This window comes from Leucoraja erinacea, chromosome 8 (assembly GCF_028641065.1).
Source record: "Leucoraja erinacea ecotype New England chromosome 8, Leri_hhj_1, whole genome shotgun sequence".
NCBI lineage: Eukaryota > Metazoa > Chordata > Chondrichthyes > Rajiformes > Rajidae > Leucoraja > Leucoraja erinaceus.
In genome coordinates this window covers 63,900,908-63,917,439 of record NC_073384.1, presented here as the reverse complement: position 1 = coordinate 63,917,439, position 16,532 = coordinate 63,900,908, and the positions used below count along the sequence as shown (strand labels likewise).

Sequence of the window (16,532 nt, the reverse complement as noted above, 5' to 3'; positions counted from 1 at the left end):
CAAAAGACAAGTTGTGCAGCATCATTGCGAAGAGAAACAGAGTTGACATCTTTAGGTCAGACTTTCGTCAGAATTGTGAAAGTGAGAAAACAAGGGTGTTTTATATTGCATATAGGGGAAGGGTAGATAGAACAGAAGGAATTCTTAGGGAGGCTCTTGTCAGGAAAAAGGAGGCACAAGTCAGGTATTGGCAGCTGGGATCAAGCCTTGAGTATAAGGGATGTGGGATACTTAATGGGAAATCAAGAGGGAGAAATAGGACATGATTTTTGGCAAGTAAGAAAAAGATTTACAAAAGATTCTATATTAAGATTAATAGGGAAACAAGGGAGAGAATAGATCCACTGAATGATCAATGTGGTTACCTGTGTGTAGAATCACAGGATAGACACAAAGTTGGAGTAACCCTGTGGAGTCACAGGAGATGGGTGAAGCTGTAAATTAATATTTCTCTACTGTATTTACATTGGAGAAGATCTATGAAGCTAGGACGTTCAGGAAAGAATAGAGATGGCTTGAAACATATCCATGTTACTAAAGAGTTGGTGCTGATGGTTTTAAAGTGCATACAAGTGGATAAATCCGTAGAGTCTGACCAATTGTATCCTAGGACATAGTAAGAGGCCATTTCTGGGGTCTTGGCAGAGATACTGTACATATTTGTATCATTGTTAGCTAGAAGAGGTAGGGAGAGTGACCAGGTGTGCGGTTTAGCACAAGATGGCGGCTGCCCTCTTCTCTCCCGCTTACTAAGATGGCGGCCGCAGTAGCAGTGACGCCTCCCCCGATGACGCGCTGTCCTTGTGCATTGTGGGAGGTGCAATGGCGGCCCCCATGGTGTGAGGCCGTTCCGCTGCTGCAGCTTGAGCGCTAACAGAGGTCAGCCTACTCTCTACTAGTCTGTCAGTGGAATTGTCAATAACATCTGGAACTTCAAGAAGTATTGTTATTCGTTGTGATTATTGTGCATTCCCCTTTGAAAGAGTGTTATCTCAATTTCCCGAGCTTGTTGTACCTTTCCCCATTCCCAGCGCACACCTCCAAACTCAGAAACTGCATCCGATAGTTTTATCAACCAGAGGCACAAAAGATTGCAGATTCTGGAACCTTCGGCAAAACACAAAGTGCTGCAGGAACTCAGCGGATCGGGCAGCATCTGCTCAGGGAAATGGACAGAGTTATCAACTAGCTGGCTACATCAACAGTCTCACCGTATCATAGAAACATAGAAACATAGAAATTAGGTGCAGGAGTAGGCCATTCGGCCCTTCGAGCCTGCACCGCCATTCAATATGATAATGGCTGATCATTCAACTCAGTATCCCGTACCTGCCTTCTCTCCATACCCCCTGATCCCTTTAGCCACAAGGGCCACATCTAACTCCCTCTTAAATATAGCCAATGAACTGGCCTCAACTACCCTCTGTGGCAGAGAGTTCCAGAGATTATCAGAGATATTCCCTTTGTTTTTACCTATATCACTACGCTACCCACTCGGCAAACCAAAACTAGTTTTTCCTCTCAGTTCTGACGAAGGTGCTTTAATTAGAAACTTCCTCTCCATAAATGTTGCCAGACCTGCTGTGTATTTGCAGCACTTTTCTGTTTATTATGATGGTATGAAGATGGGATTTTGTCTGCGCAAAGACTGCAGTGGTCAATTCTACCAGTGTTCTACCAAAGTCATGGGTAGAAATGGGGAGATCAAGTAGGTGTGTTCCAGTAGATTTGTACTACCTGTACAGACCCGGACTGGTAGCTGTGTATTTAAGAGCTTGGCCAGCTCTTGTCAGCAGTTGTGCTACCAAATTACTTTTCCTGGTGAATATTGAAATCCCCACCCAGAGTACATTCCTCAGTGATTCTTCCAAGTATTGATTAATACGAAGAGGTATAGATTAATAATGAGTGAGATCAGTAAATGGTAATCAGGAAGAGGTTTCTTGCCCATGTTTGGCTTGGTGCTATGAGGCACCATGGGGTCTTGAACCAATGTTGAGTGCTCTAGGGCTTCACTATCCTGCCTTTGCGGCCTCCACGATGAGTTTATTCTACTAGTGAGAAATTATGACACAGAGATTCTAATGAGGGTCTGGCATATTGACGGAACGTTATGTTTTTCTGTGTTGGACAAAATCTAACTAGTCTGGGGGATAGCTCTGCCTAATAATACAATAGTCCTTTAATAAATAGCCACAGGGTTCTATAGCACAAAACAGGTAATTTGGCCCAACTCATTCATGCTGGCTAAAATGCCCCATTTAAGGTAATCCCATTTTTCTGTGTTTGAAGAATTTGTCCCTCTTAACTCTTCTATCCATGTACCTGACCGAATGTCTTTTAAATGATGTTATTGCACCTGTCTTTGGCAGTTAATTCTATATACCTACCACCCTCTGTTTGGGAAAAGTTGCTGCTCATATGCCTATTAAATCTTTACCCTCTTACCCGAAGACATTCCATGGTGAACTGGCCCTGCACTGACTTTGCCATGTCTGAATTCAGTGCCTAGGTTAATGCTAGGTGGCCATCAATTTTTATTTCTTCTCCCTTTGAACATGTACAACTAGATGCTTTGTTAGGCCATTTCAGATAAATTTTAAAAGGCATTCTGTGGCCCAGATGAAAGGTAAACATGGCAGAATGGTGATATTTTACTTTGTTCCTTTCTTCAGACATTTTTATAAAAACAATCTGATTGTTTTGTGGTCATAATAACTAAGATGAATTAATTTTCAAAATTCTAGATTATCAACAATTCAAATTCTACAGTACCAGGAATTAAATGTGGATTTCTGGATTAAGTTCTAGATTACTATAGTGGTATCTTTGCCACTGAACTACCACTATATCTTTTAAAGGTAGACAAAACTGCTGGAGAAACTCAGTGGGTGCGGCAGCATCTATGGAGAGAAGGTATAGGCGACGTTTCGGGTCAAGGCCCTTCTTCAGACGCTTAATTATTTTAATTCTGCATTCTTGTAGCTTTTAATTCTGCGTTCCTCTGCTACTCTGACCAGTCAATGTTTCCCCAGCTACACAATTCCAACACACTCGAGGGAAGTATCTTCTGATTTGGTACATTAAAACTTCTGATTTGGTACATTAAATAGTTTAAAACTTAACACAAAATTCAACATGTTTGATAATTTGTCCCTCTTAACCCTTCTATATGTCATGCATTTCGATTTTTTTCTTTCTCTTCAAGTAATTGAAAATTACAAGAAATCTTTTCTGAGCCTCCATTCATCTGCCCCCACCCCCCGCCAATATACCTTTTGTTAAAAAATAAGCTTTTATCATCCTTTGGCCATTATTTAGATAATTCTATCCCTCCTCGTTTCCACCCTGTCACAGACTTTCCTTTCTGTTCTCTGCAATTTAGAACTTTTTTTATCCCCTAACATTTCAATCAGTAATCAGTTGTGGATCCTCCTGTACAAAAGCACAAAATGCTGGAAAGACCTATAAAGTCAGGTAGCATCTGTGGAAAGAGAAACAGTCAATTTCTCTAATCTGCAACCCTTCGTCAGAACTGGCCTTGGTTTTAATGCTAAAAATGTCATTAGCTTAACTATTAAAAACAATATTTTAATTAAGTTTGATTATATATATTTTTTATACCATTTTTGAAGTACTCAGTAAATCCCAAAGCGCCTATGCCTTCAATGCAATCGATCTTTTAAAGATTTTACTAACGCTGAAAATCTTAAATAATTCATGAATTTTGTTGCTCTCAGTTGATGGCGATGATGAGAAGAATATTGTTTGGACTGAAACCTGCAACGTGGAAGTCACGTAACCAAGAAATCCATATTTTGAAATGGAGAAATGCTCTTGACCTGAGGCCTCGTCCATATCTACTGATGCTGCTGCAAAGATGGTTACCCAGGAATATTGACAAATTCAGCCCGTTATTCATCCGGGTTTTCAGCACCAAAAGGGTACGGTGATCTGTTACAGTTTTTGATCCTGTAGTGTCTTCCACTCTGACTTGTCACCATTCATGAAATTGATATCTAACCATATAACGACATTTGTGGACATCTGTACTCACCTGCATTTTCTGAAATGGGTTAATGAAATAATAAAGCTTCTGCTTCCATTTAGAAAATTGTTATCACACTAATTCCTTGTGATCTTATTCATTCAACTTAAACAGTGTCGTACTTTCCATTATGTAGGAGAGAATTAGAATTTGTAATTGCAAGTTTTTTACTTCAGTCAAAAATAAATTTTACACCACACTTATGAAATGTTTTTGAAAATAAATTACACTCGTTATCTGCTGATTTGATATCCGGTGCTCACGAGGTTGGTCCAAGATCCCATTAAATATTTTTTAAATAAAATATATCTGTAAACTTTGAGGAAACAATCATTTTGTGCATAAATAAGGTGACCAATTTCCAGACCATGTCCTCTGTGTGCTGTTGGAATAGGAAAAAAAATGGTGTTTATACAATTCCATCTTGAGATTTCAAAATCAATCACTGCTTTTTAGTATCAGTGGATTCAATTGAAGTAATTTATTAGACAATATCCTTTCTAATTAATATTAGAAATATTAACGTTTATTTGGGGGTATATTAGGTGCAAAAGAAAGACGTCTGTTTTTTTGTAATCTGTGGGAAGTCTATGCGCTAAATTCACAAAGATAATAATGACGGTGTATACCGCTGCACATATGCATATTGATTGATACAAATGTATCTGTTAAACAGTTTATAGATTATTATAAAAGTGCATATGAAACAGTAATTGTGCAAATCTAGTTATATCAAGGAGATAAGAAACCAGCATGCTGAAAAGTTTGTTATACATTTGAAGATGTCCAGTAGTTACCGTTACAAGTTTATTATTTTGTAAATTCCCTTTTCTCGTTTAAGAAAGGAATATATAAGACTGCTGCTGTGAAACAAAAGCAGATAAAGAAAGAAGTGGAGATAAAGCAAAGAATGACCGTTTCTGAACTAGCGGAAGCTATGGATAAAGATACAGGCAAGTCTCCAAAGCAAATTAATTTGATATTAATCAAAACACGTGATAACATGATTGGCAAATGTTTTGGAGCAGTGACTTTGTTGAATTGTACTCTTTTTTTGATTTTTATGAACTGTTCATGGATTGTGGGCATTACTGGGATGGCTGCATGTATTACTCATTGGTTCTGGCAATTATTACTCATTGGAAACAGCAATAGTCTACTGTCGTCTGTTCAATGAGTGTACTCACTCACTACTCTAGGTAGGTAGTTTCAGCATTTTTCACGCAGTGAGGATGAAATCACATATTTTCAAGTCAGGAAGATGCGTAACTTGAAAGTAAAGTTCCAAGGTATATTGTTTCCAAATTTCTGCCACTTATGTCCTCACCAGAAGAAGCAAATTTGTGAATTGCTGTTGAAATGCCTTGCCACAGTACAATGTAAGGTTGTGCCCACTTGCAGCTAATGACCAAAAGGATGGTAGGGGAAAATAAATGTTTGAATTGGTGCAGAATGGGGTGCCAATCAAGTGATACGCTGAATGGCTTCAAGCTTGAATAGTGTTGATTCAGGGCTCATTAAATTGAGAGTATTCCTTCATACATGATTTGTATCTTGCATATGGTTGGAAGATCTTGGGTATTAGAAGATGGGTCATCAGCTTTGACTTGCATTGGCAGTCATTAATATATGTTAGCCAGGTTCCATTTGGTTTCTAATCAATGGTGACCCCACAGTTTTTTGGTGATGAGTTATTCACCATTATTTAATGTGTTATTCGTTTTTATTGTGGTTAATAGCCACTATCTAGTATTTGTAATACAAATATTACTATCTACTTAATCCAGTCCTCAGTTTTGTTAAAACTGTGTTCTTTAGGCTACATTACAAGCAGACATGCTAGGTAATAAGCACATGTTCCCAATTCTGAGCTGATAGTGGGAATGTGCTGAAGCAGTTGAAGATGGTTAGACTAGAACATTGCCTGGAATACCCCAGCATTGGCCTGGGACTGAGAATTAGTTTCTGAAAATCACCACTTCCTCCTTTGTTACCTTTTCTCAAGTTTTGATAATCAATTGTGTTTTAGCTACCCGATGACATACTTGGTCAAATCTTGCTTTGGCTCATTGGCTCTTTATCTTATTTGGACCAATGTTCTAAAGGATTGTGGAGCTGAATGGTTCAAGTTGGAGAGCCAAGAATTGTTTGTAAACAGGTTATTGGCATGAAAATGTATTTTGTTAATATGAACAACACCTTTAAGCACTTGGCTGGTGATTGAGAGAAGTCTGGTAAGTGGAAGAATGGTAATTAGCTATTGGATTTGTTTTGCTTTTAGAAGACATCTCTGCAGATTTTTTTTGCTTGGGTAGTTACTGAAGTTGTAAACTGTTGCAAACTGATTTAGAGGTATGGCTAATTTTATAGCTCAAGTCTTCAGCACAATAATGGTTTGTTGTGAACCATCAGATTTGGTAAACCCTTTGTGCATAATGGTTTCTTAATGTTGCATGGAATGAAGATCGGCTTTGGTAATGATGGAATCTTGGAAAGAGACAAGGTGAATTTTCATATGTGACTTGTGGTTGAAGATGGTTCCAAGCATTCAGTCTTTTGCACTTGCATTCTGAATCCTTCCATCCTTGATGCTGGTGAGGTGTATGCATGCAGCTTCTTCCTTCTGCATGCTTATTTTTTTATGGCTAGAGCTTTAATCTCACTGCTTGTAGAATTGTTTATCACACTGTTTCCACTCTTTACATACATAGTTCATTGTTCTATCCATTATTATTATTGGTTTACTTGCTGCTGCTTTTAACCTGAGCAGGTGCCCTCCCTTGATAGTACTTGTATGGTGAAGAATATATTTATCCACATGTTTACCCATTTTGATGGAATTTAATTATGTGGCTGATAATGGTCCACAATGCTTCATGGATACTAAGTTTCACGTTACTAGATCCAGACAACATCTATTTTTATCAGTTGGCTCAACCTAGAGACATAAATGGAATTTTATCATCATTGGGATTGGGCAGTGACCCCACAAATTAATATTGTTAATTCAATTATTGATGGCAAGACTGACTGGATTTTCCCAAAGTTTTGGTTCTCGAATGATCTTGGTAGTTTTGATCTTCAGCCAACTCTTTAAGAAGCGGTAAAGGGTATTGGTTAGTAGAGCTTCTGCCTCACAGCTTCAGCAACTTCACTTCAATCCTGAGATCTGGAACTGTCTGTGTGCAGTTTATATGCTCTGCCTATGACTGTGTGTGTGTGTGTGTGTGTGTGTGTGTTTCCATTGAGAGCTCTGCATTCCTCCACATCCCAAATGTACAGGATGGTAGGTAAATTGACCATTGTCACTTGCTCCTAATATGTAGTTGAGTGATAGAATCTGGAGCGAGTTGATGGGAGTGTATGGATGTAGGAGTGTTGCAGACCAAATAAATAAGAGGCTGGTATTACTGTGAGCCTGCATATACTTGCTCCAGCTGCCCCTGAAGTCCCTGGAGGAGGAGTTCATGGTGACTCAGGCCAGAGAGGTGATGATGTACAGGGACTCCAGCGACCCCAAGGTGGCTCAGGCAGTGGTGGAGGTGAAAACTGGGAGGAAGTGGAGAACCAGCGAAGCCGTGCTGCAAGCAGAGTCCCGGATACACCACAGAGTCCTGGTGGGAGCAGTGACTCGGGGAAGAGCTGGCCTGGGAATCTTCGCATCTTCACAGTTTGACAAGGCCAAGGGGAAGGAGAGGCGCAGGCTGGTCCAGGAGGATGTGAGGGCAGTGGTGGTGGAGGAGGAGAGGTGTACCAGAGCAGTTGGATTGAGGCAGCAGGGAGCCTGGACAAGGTGGGAGCAGGCCATGGACCGAAAAGTCACATGGACTGAGCTCTGGCAGGCTGAAGCACAGCGCATCAAGTTCCTGGTCCAGGCAGTGTATGATGTCCTGCCCAGCCCATCGAACCTCTTCATCTGGGGCAAAGTGGAATCTCCAGATTGCCCGCAATGCTCAGATGCTCAGGACATTTGGAACACATCCTGAACTGTTGCCCAAAGGCTCTTGGGCAGGGCCAGTACAACATGGCGTCACGACCAGGTTCTCAAACCCATTGCAGAAGCCATCAGCATGGGAATCAGCAGTTGCAGACGAGAACGCCCCACCACCCAGATGATCACCTTCGTGAAGGCCGGAGTGCAGCTGCCAAGAACCACAGCAGCCAGGAATCCGTCAGGAATCCTGGCGACTGCGCAGGACTGGCAGCTTTCCGTAGACCTGGTGAAACAGCTGAAGTTCCTACAGCACATTGCCACGACCACCCTGAGGCCAGATATCCTCCTGGTCTCAGAGGCGACCAAAAACATCCTCTTGTTGGAACTGACAGTGCTGTGGGAGGACCGTCTGGAGGAGGCCCACGAGAGGAAGATGGCCAAATATGAAGAGCTGGTCATAGACTGCGGCAAGCAGGGATGGAAGGCAAGGTGTATGCCCATCGAGGTTGGCTGTAGAGGTTTTGTAGGGCAATCGCTCTACAAAGCCTTGAGTGCACTGGGCATAAACGGAGTAGCGAGGAGAATGGCCATCAAGAACACCACAGAGGCAGCGGAGAAGGCCTCGAGATGGCTCTGGATCAGGAGAGGAGGTCCATGGGGAGGAGTGAATGTCACCTGAATACAAGTCGTGGTCTGATCAACCACGGCTGGGTCGCCTGGGTGAGGGTGTCTGATGTTGAAAGACCCGAAACACCCAATGACCCCAGGTTACATCACTGATGATGTGTTCAGGAGCATCAATCGATGTATTTGTATCAATCGATGTACTGAGATTACTTATTTTTATATCGTAATGAAACCACTTTTGGATATGGACATTGAAGTTTCCTACCCTTTAGCACATTTAGTGTTGTTCAATTTGAAAAAAATCAATTTATCAGTAAAAAAAAGACTGTAGAAGGTTCTTTTGCCAATATTTCACTTGATTCTATGGGGAGGTAGTCGTATGTGAGGATTCATTTGCCTGACCATTTGATTGGGACTGAGAGTATGACTGTGTCAGGTAATTGTTTAACTTTCAAAAATGCTTCCCAGATTGCTTTACAGGATTGAAAGAGCTGTGTGTGTCTTTTAGCATTTCAAGATTTATTTCTATGGTATTTTTCATGTAATACTTTTCACCCGAAGCACACTTTATTAAAATTTACAACTGCCTGTATCTAATATAGTTCATTCATATTTTAATAGAATCTTGTTCAGTGTGCAAGATTGTTCATTCCACTTAGCAGATTCTACATCACATTTTTGCATACCAAACAATTCAAAGCATCAAGGAAATATCCAATAGTTCTCCACAGGTACAATATGAATACTGTGGATTTGTTGATGCACATTGCCCTCCATAATGTTTGGGACAAAGACGCATCTTTTATTTATTTGCCTTTGTACTCCACAATTTGAGGTTTGTAATTAAAAAAAAAAATACACGTGGTTAAAGTGCACTGTCAAATTTGATTAAAGGGTATTTTTATACATTTTGGTTTCACCATATAGAAATTACATCTGTTTATACATAGTCCCCCCATTTCAGGGCACCATAATGTTTGAGACACATGGCTTCACAGGCATTTGTAATTGCTCAGGTGTGTTTAATTGCCTCCTTAATGCAGGTATAAAAGAGCTCTCAGCACCTAGTCTTTCCTCCAGTCTTTCCATCACCTTTGGAAACTTTTATTGCTGTTTATCAACGCGAGGACCAAAGTTGTGCCAATGAAAGTCAGAAGCCATTATAGAACTGAGAAACAAGAATAAAACTGTTAGAGTCATCAGCCAAACATTGGGCTTACCAAAATCAACTGTTTGGAACATCATTAAGAAGAAAGAGAGCACTGGTGACCTTACTAATCACAAAGGGACTGGCAGGTCAAGGAAGACCTCCACAGCTGATGACAGAAGAATTCTCTCTATAATAAAGAAACCCCCCAAACACCTGTCCGACAGATCAGAAACACTCCTCAGGAGTCAAGTGTGGATTTATCAATGACCACTGTCCACAGAAGACTTCATGAACAGAAATACAGAGGCTACACTGCAAGATGCAAACCACTGGTTAGCTGCAAAAATAGGATGGCCGGGTTACAGTTTGCCAAGAAGTACTTAAAAGAGCAACCACAGTTCTGGAACAAGGTGTTGTGGACAGATTAACTTATATCAGTGATGGCAAGAGCAAAGCATGGAGGTGAGAAGGAACTGCCCAAGATCCAAAGCATACCACCTCATCTGTGAAACATGGCCTGGGCATGTATGGCTGCTGAAGGTACTGGCTCACTTATCTTCATTGATGATACAACTGCTGACGGTAGTAGCATAATGAATTCTGAAGTGTATAGACACATCCTATCTGCTCAAGTGAACACAAATGCCTCAAAACTCATTGGCCGGTGGTTCATTCTACAGCAAGACAATTATTCCAAACATACTGCTAAAGCAACAAAGGAGTTTTTCAAAAGCTAAACAATGATCAATTTGGATTGGCCAAGTTAATCACCCGATCTGAACCCAATTGAGCATGCCTTTTATATGCTGAAGGACGCCGTTCAGGAAGGGCTACAAGGCCGTTTCACTCCCTCCCATAGGAAAACCTGACCACACTGCCATTTTCCTGCTGCCGGAGTATAAACAGAGGATAGTTCGGGAAGCGGTAGAGATGAGTGACGTAAAGCGGTGGTCTGACCAGTCAGAGGCCATGCTGCAAGATGCACTGAGTGATGTCGACTGGAATATGTTCGAAGCAAGTTCCAGTGACGTCAGTGAGTTCGAGGAAGCAGTCACGGACTTCATCGCAACAATAACCAACAACATCGTCCCCACGGTAAGGGTAAGCACGTTTCCGAATCAAAAACCCTGGGTAGACGGGTCCATTCGTGTTGCCTTGAATGCTCGCACTGCTGCCTACAACTCGGGCCTGGCATCAGGAAACATGGACGTCTACAAGGTAGAGTCCTACCTACTGCGAAGGTCGCAAAAAGGAAGTACAGGGACAAGATGGAGTCGCAGATGGAGCAGCAGGACACCAGACGCTTGTGGCAGGGGCTACGGGCTGTAACCAACCCTCCAGCACCCCACCCTCATCCGCAAGTGCCGGCACCTCCCTAGCTGATGACCTGAACTCCTTTTACGCTCGTTTCGAGAGGGGCAATACCACTCCAGGTCTGCCGACTATCGACAATACCACCAGCGGGCTGGCTAACGAAGCTGAAGGGAGGAATGTGCACACATTCTCACTGTCCGAGCACGATGTGAGGAGGGCTCTGACACGGGTGAACACGAGGAAAGCTGCAGGCCCCGATGGCATCTCGGGGTTAGTACTCAAGTCCTGTGCTACGCAGCTAGCTCCAGTGCTCACTACATATTCAACCTCTCCCTGGACAAGCCCTTCGTCCCTGCCTGCTTCAAAAAATCCATCATTGTACCGGTACCAAAAAATGCCTCCCCAGCCTGTCTGAATTACTACCGTCCGGTGGCCCTTACCTCGGTAGTCATGAAATGATTTGAGAGGTTGGTGAAGAAACACATCTGCTCCTTCCTCCCTCGCAATATGGACCCGACACAGTTCGCATAACCGTCCGAACAGGTCCACGGATGATGCGGTCTTCCAGGTTTTGCACACCGCTCTCCCTCATCTTGACAGCCAGAAGGGGGGCTACGTGAGGATGCTGTTCATAGACTTCAGTTCAGCCTTCAACACAATTGCCCCCACCAGACTGGCCGAGAAGCTACTGAAATTGGGGCTCAACACTCCCCTGTGTGCCTGGGTCCTGGATTTTCTCACCGCCAGGCCCCAGGTAGTCAAGATGGGAGGGAATACATCATCCTGAGCACAGGATCACCCCAGGGTTGCATCCTCAGCCCCCTATTGTAGTCCCTGTACACACATGACTGTGTGGCTAGGTTCAGCTAGGTTTCATCAAGTTTGCTGATGACACTGTGGTGGTGGACCTGATCTCAGACAACGATGAGAAGGCCTACCGGGAGGAGGTGGCTGATCTAGCACTCTGGTGTCAGGACAACAGCCTCCTCTTGACCATCAAAAAAAACTAAGGAGCTGGTCGTGGACTTTAGGAGGGCACATCATCCGAGGACGTACACACCATTGAGGATAAATGGGGATACTGTGGATAGGGTGAGCTGTTTTAAATATCTGGGAGTCCACATCTCTGAGGATATGACATGGACATCACACGCCGCAGCACTTGTGAGTAAGGCAAGGCAGCGCCTTTACCACCTCAGGCAATTGAGGAAATTCAGAGTGTCTCCGAGGATCCTCCAGTGCTTCTACTCAGCGGCTGTGGAAAGCATCTTGTCCGGAAATATTACCATCTGGTTTGGGAATTGCTCTGCCCAGGACAAGAAGGCTCTGCAGAGAGTAGTGCGTTCGGCCGAACGCACTATGGGAACTTCACTCGCCCCCCTGCAGGAACTATACATCAGGAGGTGCAACTCCAGAGCCAATAAAATCATGGGAGACCCCTTCCACCCCTGCAACGGACTGTTCCAGCTGTTACGGTCAGGCAAACGCCTCCGTTGCCATGCTGTGAGAATGGAGAGATTGAGAAGGAGTTTCTTCCCAGAGGCCATTAGGACTGTAAACTCCTATCTCACCAGGGACTAACTTTTACTGTACCACTCTACTGCTTTTTTTTTTTTTAAGTGCAGTTTTATCCCTTTTTCCTTCCGCCCACAATATTTAATATGTAAAATAATATGTGATTCTGTTCCATTCTGTTTGTAGCTTGTTTGGTTGTTTGTTTGTTTGTTTGTCTTTTTGCACAAAGTCCGCGAGCATTGCCATTTTTCATTTCACTGCACATCTCGTATGTGTATGTGACAAATAGACTTGACTTGACTTGACTTGACTGAAGAGAAAACAGAAGGAGACTAGCCCCCAAAATAAGCATAAGATAAAGATGGCTGCAAGACAGGCCTGACAGAGCATCACCAGAGAAGACACCCAGCAACTGTTGATGTCCATGAATCGCAGACTTCAAGCCGTCATTGCATGCAAAGGATAAGCAACAAAATACTATACATGACTACTTTCATTGACGTTGCTGTGTCCCAAACATCATGGTGCCCTGAAATGGGGGGACTATGTGTAAACACTGCTGTAATTTCTACATGGTGAGACCAAAATGTATAAAAATTGCCTTAATTAAAATCTGACAATGTGCACTTAAGCCACATGTGAACTTTTCTATTACAAATCTCAAATTGTGGAGTACCGAGGCGAATAAATAAATGATGGGTCTTTGTCCGAAACATTATGGAGGGCACTTTAGCTCATTGAATTCAATTCAATGCTTTATTGATTGAAAGCAAAAAATATATATCTTTGCATATATCCTTGCATATTCAAATAGGATGACTTTCTCTGCCTGAATCTAGATCATGTATATGAAGCTCTGCTGCATACAAGCATGGATACGGATGAATTAGATGATGACTTTGTCTTAGATGAAAAATGGATAAAAGATATAATTAAAAAATCTGGAATGAAGTTTAGATGGGCAAAACTTACAGAAGAAAAAGTGAAAGAAAATAAAGATGCTGTGAAGAGGTAGGTTCATTCTTTATTTTGCATTATTATAATAATTGAGGAGTTAATGTTCTTTTGGTGACTGTTGTAAAAAGTTTTTTTTTTTAAAGAACATTTCATCTGCCTTTGTTGTGCGTTCAAATGCTTAGTTTTATTGCAGACTGTCAAAAACAATAAGATGCAAGCTATCTTTTGTGCAAATATGTGCAGCTTACCTGGATGAGTGTGGTTCCGATAACAACCACAAATCTCATAACCTTCAGAATAAAGTAGTCTGCTTAACTGACAGTCCAACATTCATCAGATACCATGTCTATATCATGTAACATCGACAAGCCACAGCAGTAGAGCTGCTGCCTCACGGCGCCAGAGACCTGGGTTTGATCCTGACCACGCTTGCTGTCTGTGCTGAGTTTGCACATTCCCCCAGCGACAGCGTGGTTTTCTCCAGTTTCCTCCCACATTCCAAAGGCATCTGGTTTGTAGATTCTGTAAATTGCTCCTAGTGTGTAGGATGTAAAAGCGAAGAGCAGCACGGACTTGGTGGGCTGAAGGGCCTGTTTCCACACTCTTTAAAACTAAAATGGATTGCAGTTACTGGCCAACATTACTTTGGCATCAGCTCCCTAATCTACCATCAAGATGGACAAAGGCAACAGGGAATGCCACAAGGTGCATGTTCCTTTCCTAATCACATTCCATCTTGAATAGTTACCAAGATTGTATTTGAACTGGAGCAGCTTGGTTCAGAAGCATGCACGGTCTGCAGCACAAGACTGGAATTTGTTGTGGCCCATCATTTTGATAGATCCCATGTATACAGCCGTTTCACAAGGACTGAAGACTGGCTTTGGTAAAAGTGAGACCTTGGGAAGAGACAAAATGGATTGTCATGTGGGACTTATTCATCTTTGTTCCTGCAATGTCACTGCATCTAATTCACAAAACCCCTATCGAACTTCTGAAGGAATCCAATGGTTTAATGAAGTGGTATGTCATTACCTGGAGGGCAATTAGAGATTACTATATACTGATCTTCCTTTCATTCTTTTAATTAAAAATAAAACACTAAATGGCAATCTAAGTTTCAGAATCTACTTTGTCACCATTTTCTTTCAAAATTTTATGTACTATTTCCATGCTTTTCGGCTTGGATATTTATTAATAGATTCTTAATTACTGAAGAATTGATTTAACAATAAAACACAAGAGTTAACCATCATCCGAGAGTTATTTAATGTGTCCTTTTGGGTTTCAGGCCACCTGCAGATCCAGCACTATTAGTTTCAAGGTCGCCCGTAGTTACTATCATGGGCCACGTAGACCATGGAAAAACATCATTACTTGACAGCCTTAGAAAAACCCAGGTTGCTGCAATGGAGGCAGGAGGTATCACTCAGCACATTGGAGCATTCCTTGGTATGTTTCGCTGCATTGTTCTTCATTTATGAATAGAATATCGTGGTAAATCATTTTTATTTAGTTGTGGCATCAACAAATATTGTCCCTAGATTCTTAATTGTTTTTTTTGGGGGGGAAGCTGTAATCAAGCATGTGAGGCTGGGAAAGCACATCTCGGACTCGCAAACCCTCAGCATAGGAGCACTGCAAGGCTGCGTACTCTCCTCTCTACTCTCTCTACACCAATGACTGCACCTCCACTGACTCTTTTGTCAAGCTTCTCAAGTTTGTGGACGACACAACCCTGATTGGACTGATCCAGGATGGGGAGGAATCTGCCTGCAGACAGGAAGTGACACAGCTGGCGGCCTGGTGCCATCACAACAACCTGGAGCTCAATGCTCTTAAGACCGTGGAATTGATTGTAGACTTTTGGAGAGCTTTGCCTCCCCTCATCCCACTCACCATCAACAACACCACAATCACATCTGTGGAGTCTTTTAAGTCCTGGGAACTATCATCTCCAAGGACCTTAAATGGGAGGCCATCATCCACTCCACAGTCAAAACGGTTGAAAAAAATTGTTACTTTTTACTCGTACGAGCCGCTACGAGACATCCACGAACTCCTACGGACCCGCTACGGACATTCTTCGAGTTCGAATCAGGGGAAAACTCGGGAGAACTCTTGAATTACCTCGTACAGTGGGACTGGCCCATAACTGTCACTGTATGTCATGTTGTCACTTGCGTGCGGAGCACCAAGGCAAATTCCTTGTATGTGAATACTTGGCCAATAAACTTATTCATTCATTCAAATCCTTGGAATCGCTTATTTTGCTGTTGTATGATTATACATATTATATGATTCTCCCCGCACCCACTCTGACCCCCAATTATTTTGCTGGAAAAGATACTTACAAATCTTTGCTCTAAAATTCCATTAGTTCTGTCTGTTCACCAATTGTGGAGTCAGGCTGGGGGAATCAGCTTCCTACGAATGGTATTCATTGTCTATAATAATTAATTTTGTTCATGATATCATGGTGTGGAATGAGCTTCCAGTGAAGGTGGTGGAGGCTGGTTCGATTCATTGTCTATAATAATTAATTCTGTTCATGATATCATGGTGTGGAATGAGCTTCCAGTGAAGGTGGTGGAGGCTGGTTCGATTTTATCATTTAAAAATAAATTGGATAGTTATATGGACGGGAAAGGAATGGAGGGTCTGAGTGCAGGTAGATGGGACTAGGGAAGAATACGTGTTCGGCACGGACTAGAAGGGCCGAGATGGCCTGTTTCCGTGCTGTAATTGTTATATGGTTATCATTGGTACAGAATGAATGGTGTAATGCACTATTTGGAAAGCCCATTATCTCTCATTCTACTATCTGCACTTTTTTCTCATCTTCTCTTCACACCTTCTGAATGTTTACCCTTGTTAGAGTATTGCATGTGGTTCTGGCTGCCCCATTGCTTGGCAGGATGTGGAGACTTCGGAGAGGATGGTGAGGAGGTTTACGAGAATTATGCCTGGAGTAGGGGGTATTAGCT

General features: G+C 42.3%; 1 protein-coding gene across 2 annotated transcripts in view; it reads left to right on the top strand.

The window, feature by feature from the left end:
- Nucleotides 1-202: 202 nt before the first annotated feature.
- mtif2 (mitochondrial translational initiation factor 2) overlaps nt 203-16,532 on the top strand; it is a 33,510-nt gene continuing 17,180 nt past the window's right edge. Inside the window, exons 1-5 of one of the 2 annotated variants that reach the window (XM_055639849.1) lie at nt 203-879; nt 3,741-3,944; nt 4,890-5,001; nt 13,428-13,599; nt 14,837-14,997. In XM_055639849.1, the coding sequence (XP_055495824.1) occupies nt 3,744-3,944; nt 4,890-5,001; nt 13,428-13,599; nt 14,837-14,997 (646 nt within the window). In that variant the 5' untranslated portion in view covers nt 203-879; nt 3,741-3,743. Of the gene's footprint in view, nt 880-2,801; nt 2,917-3,740; nt 3,945-4,889; nt 5,002-13,427; nt 13,600-14,836; nt 14,998-16,532 lie in introns of those variants that run through there. The other variant, XM_055639850.1, reaches the window with a different exon arrangement.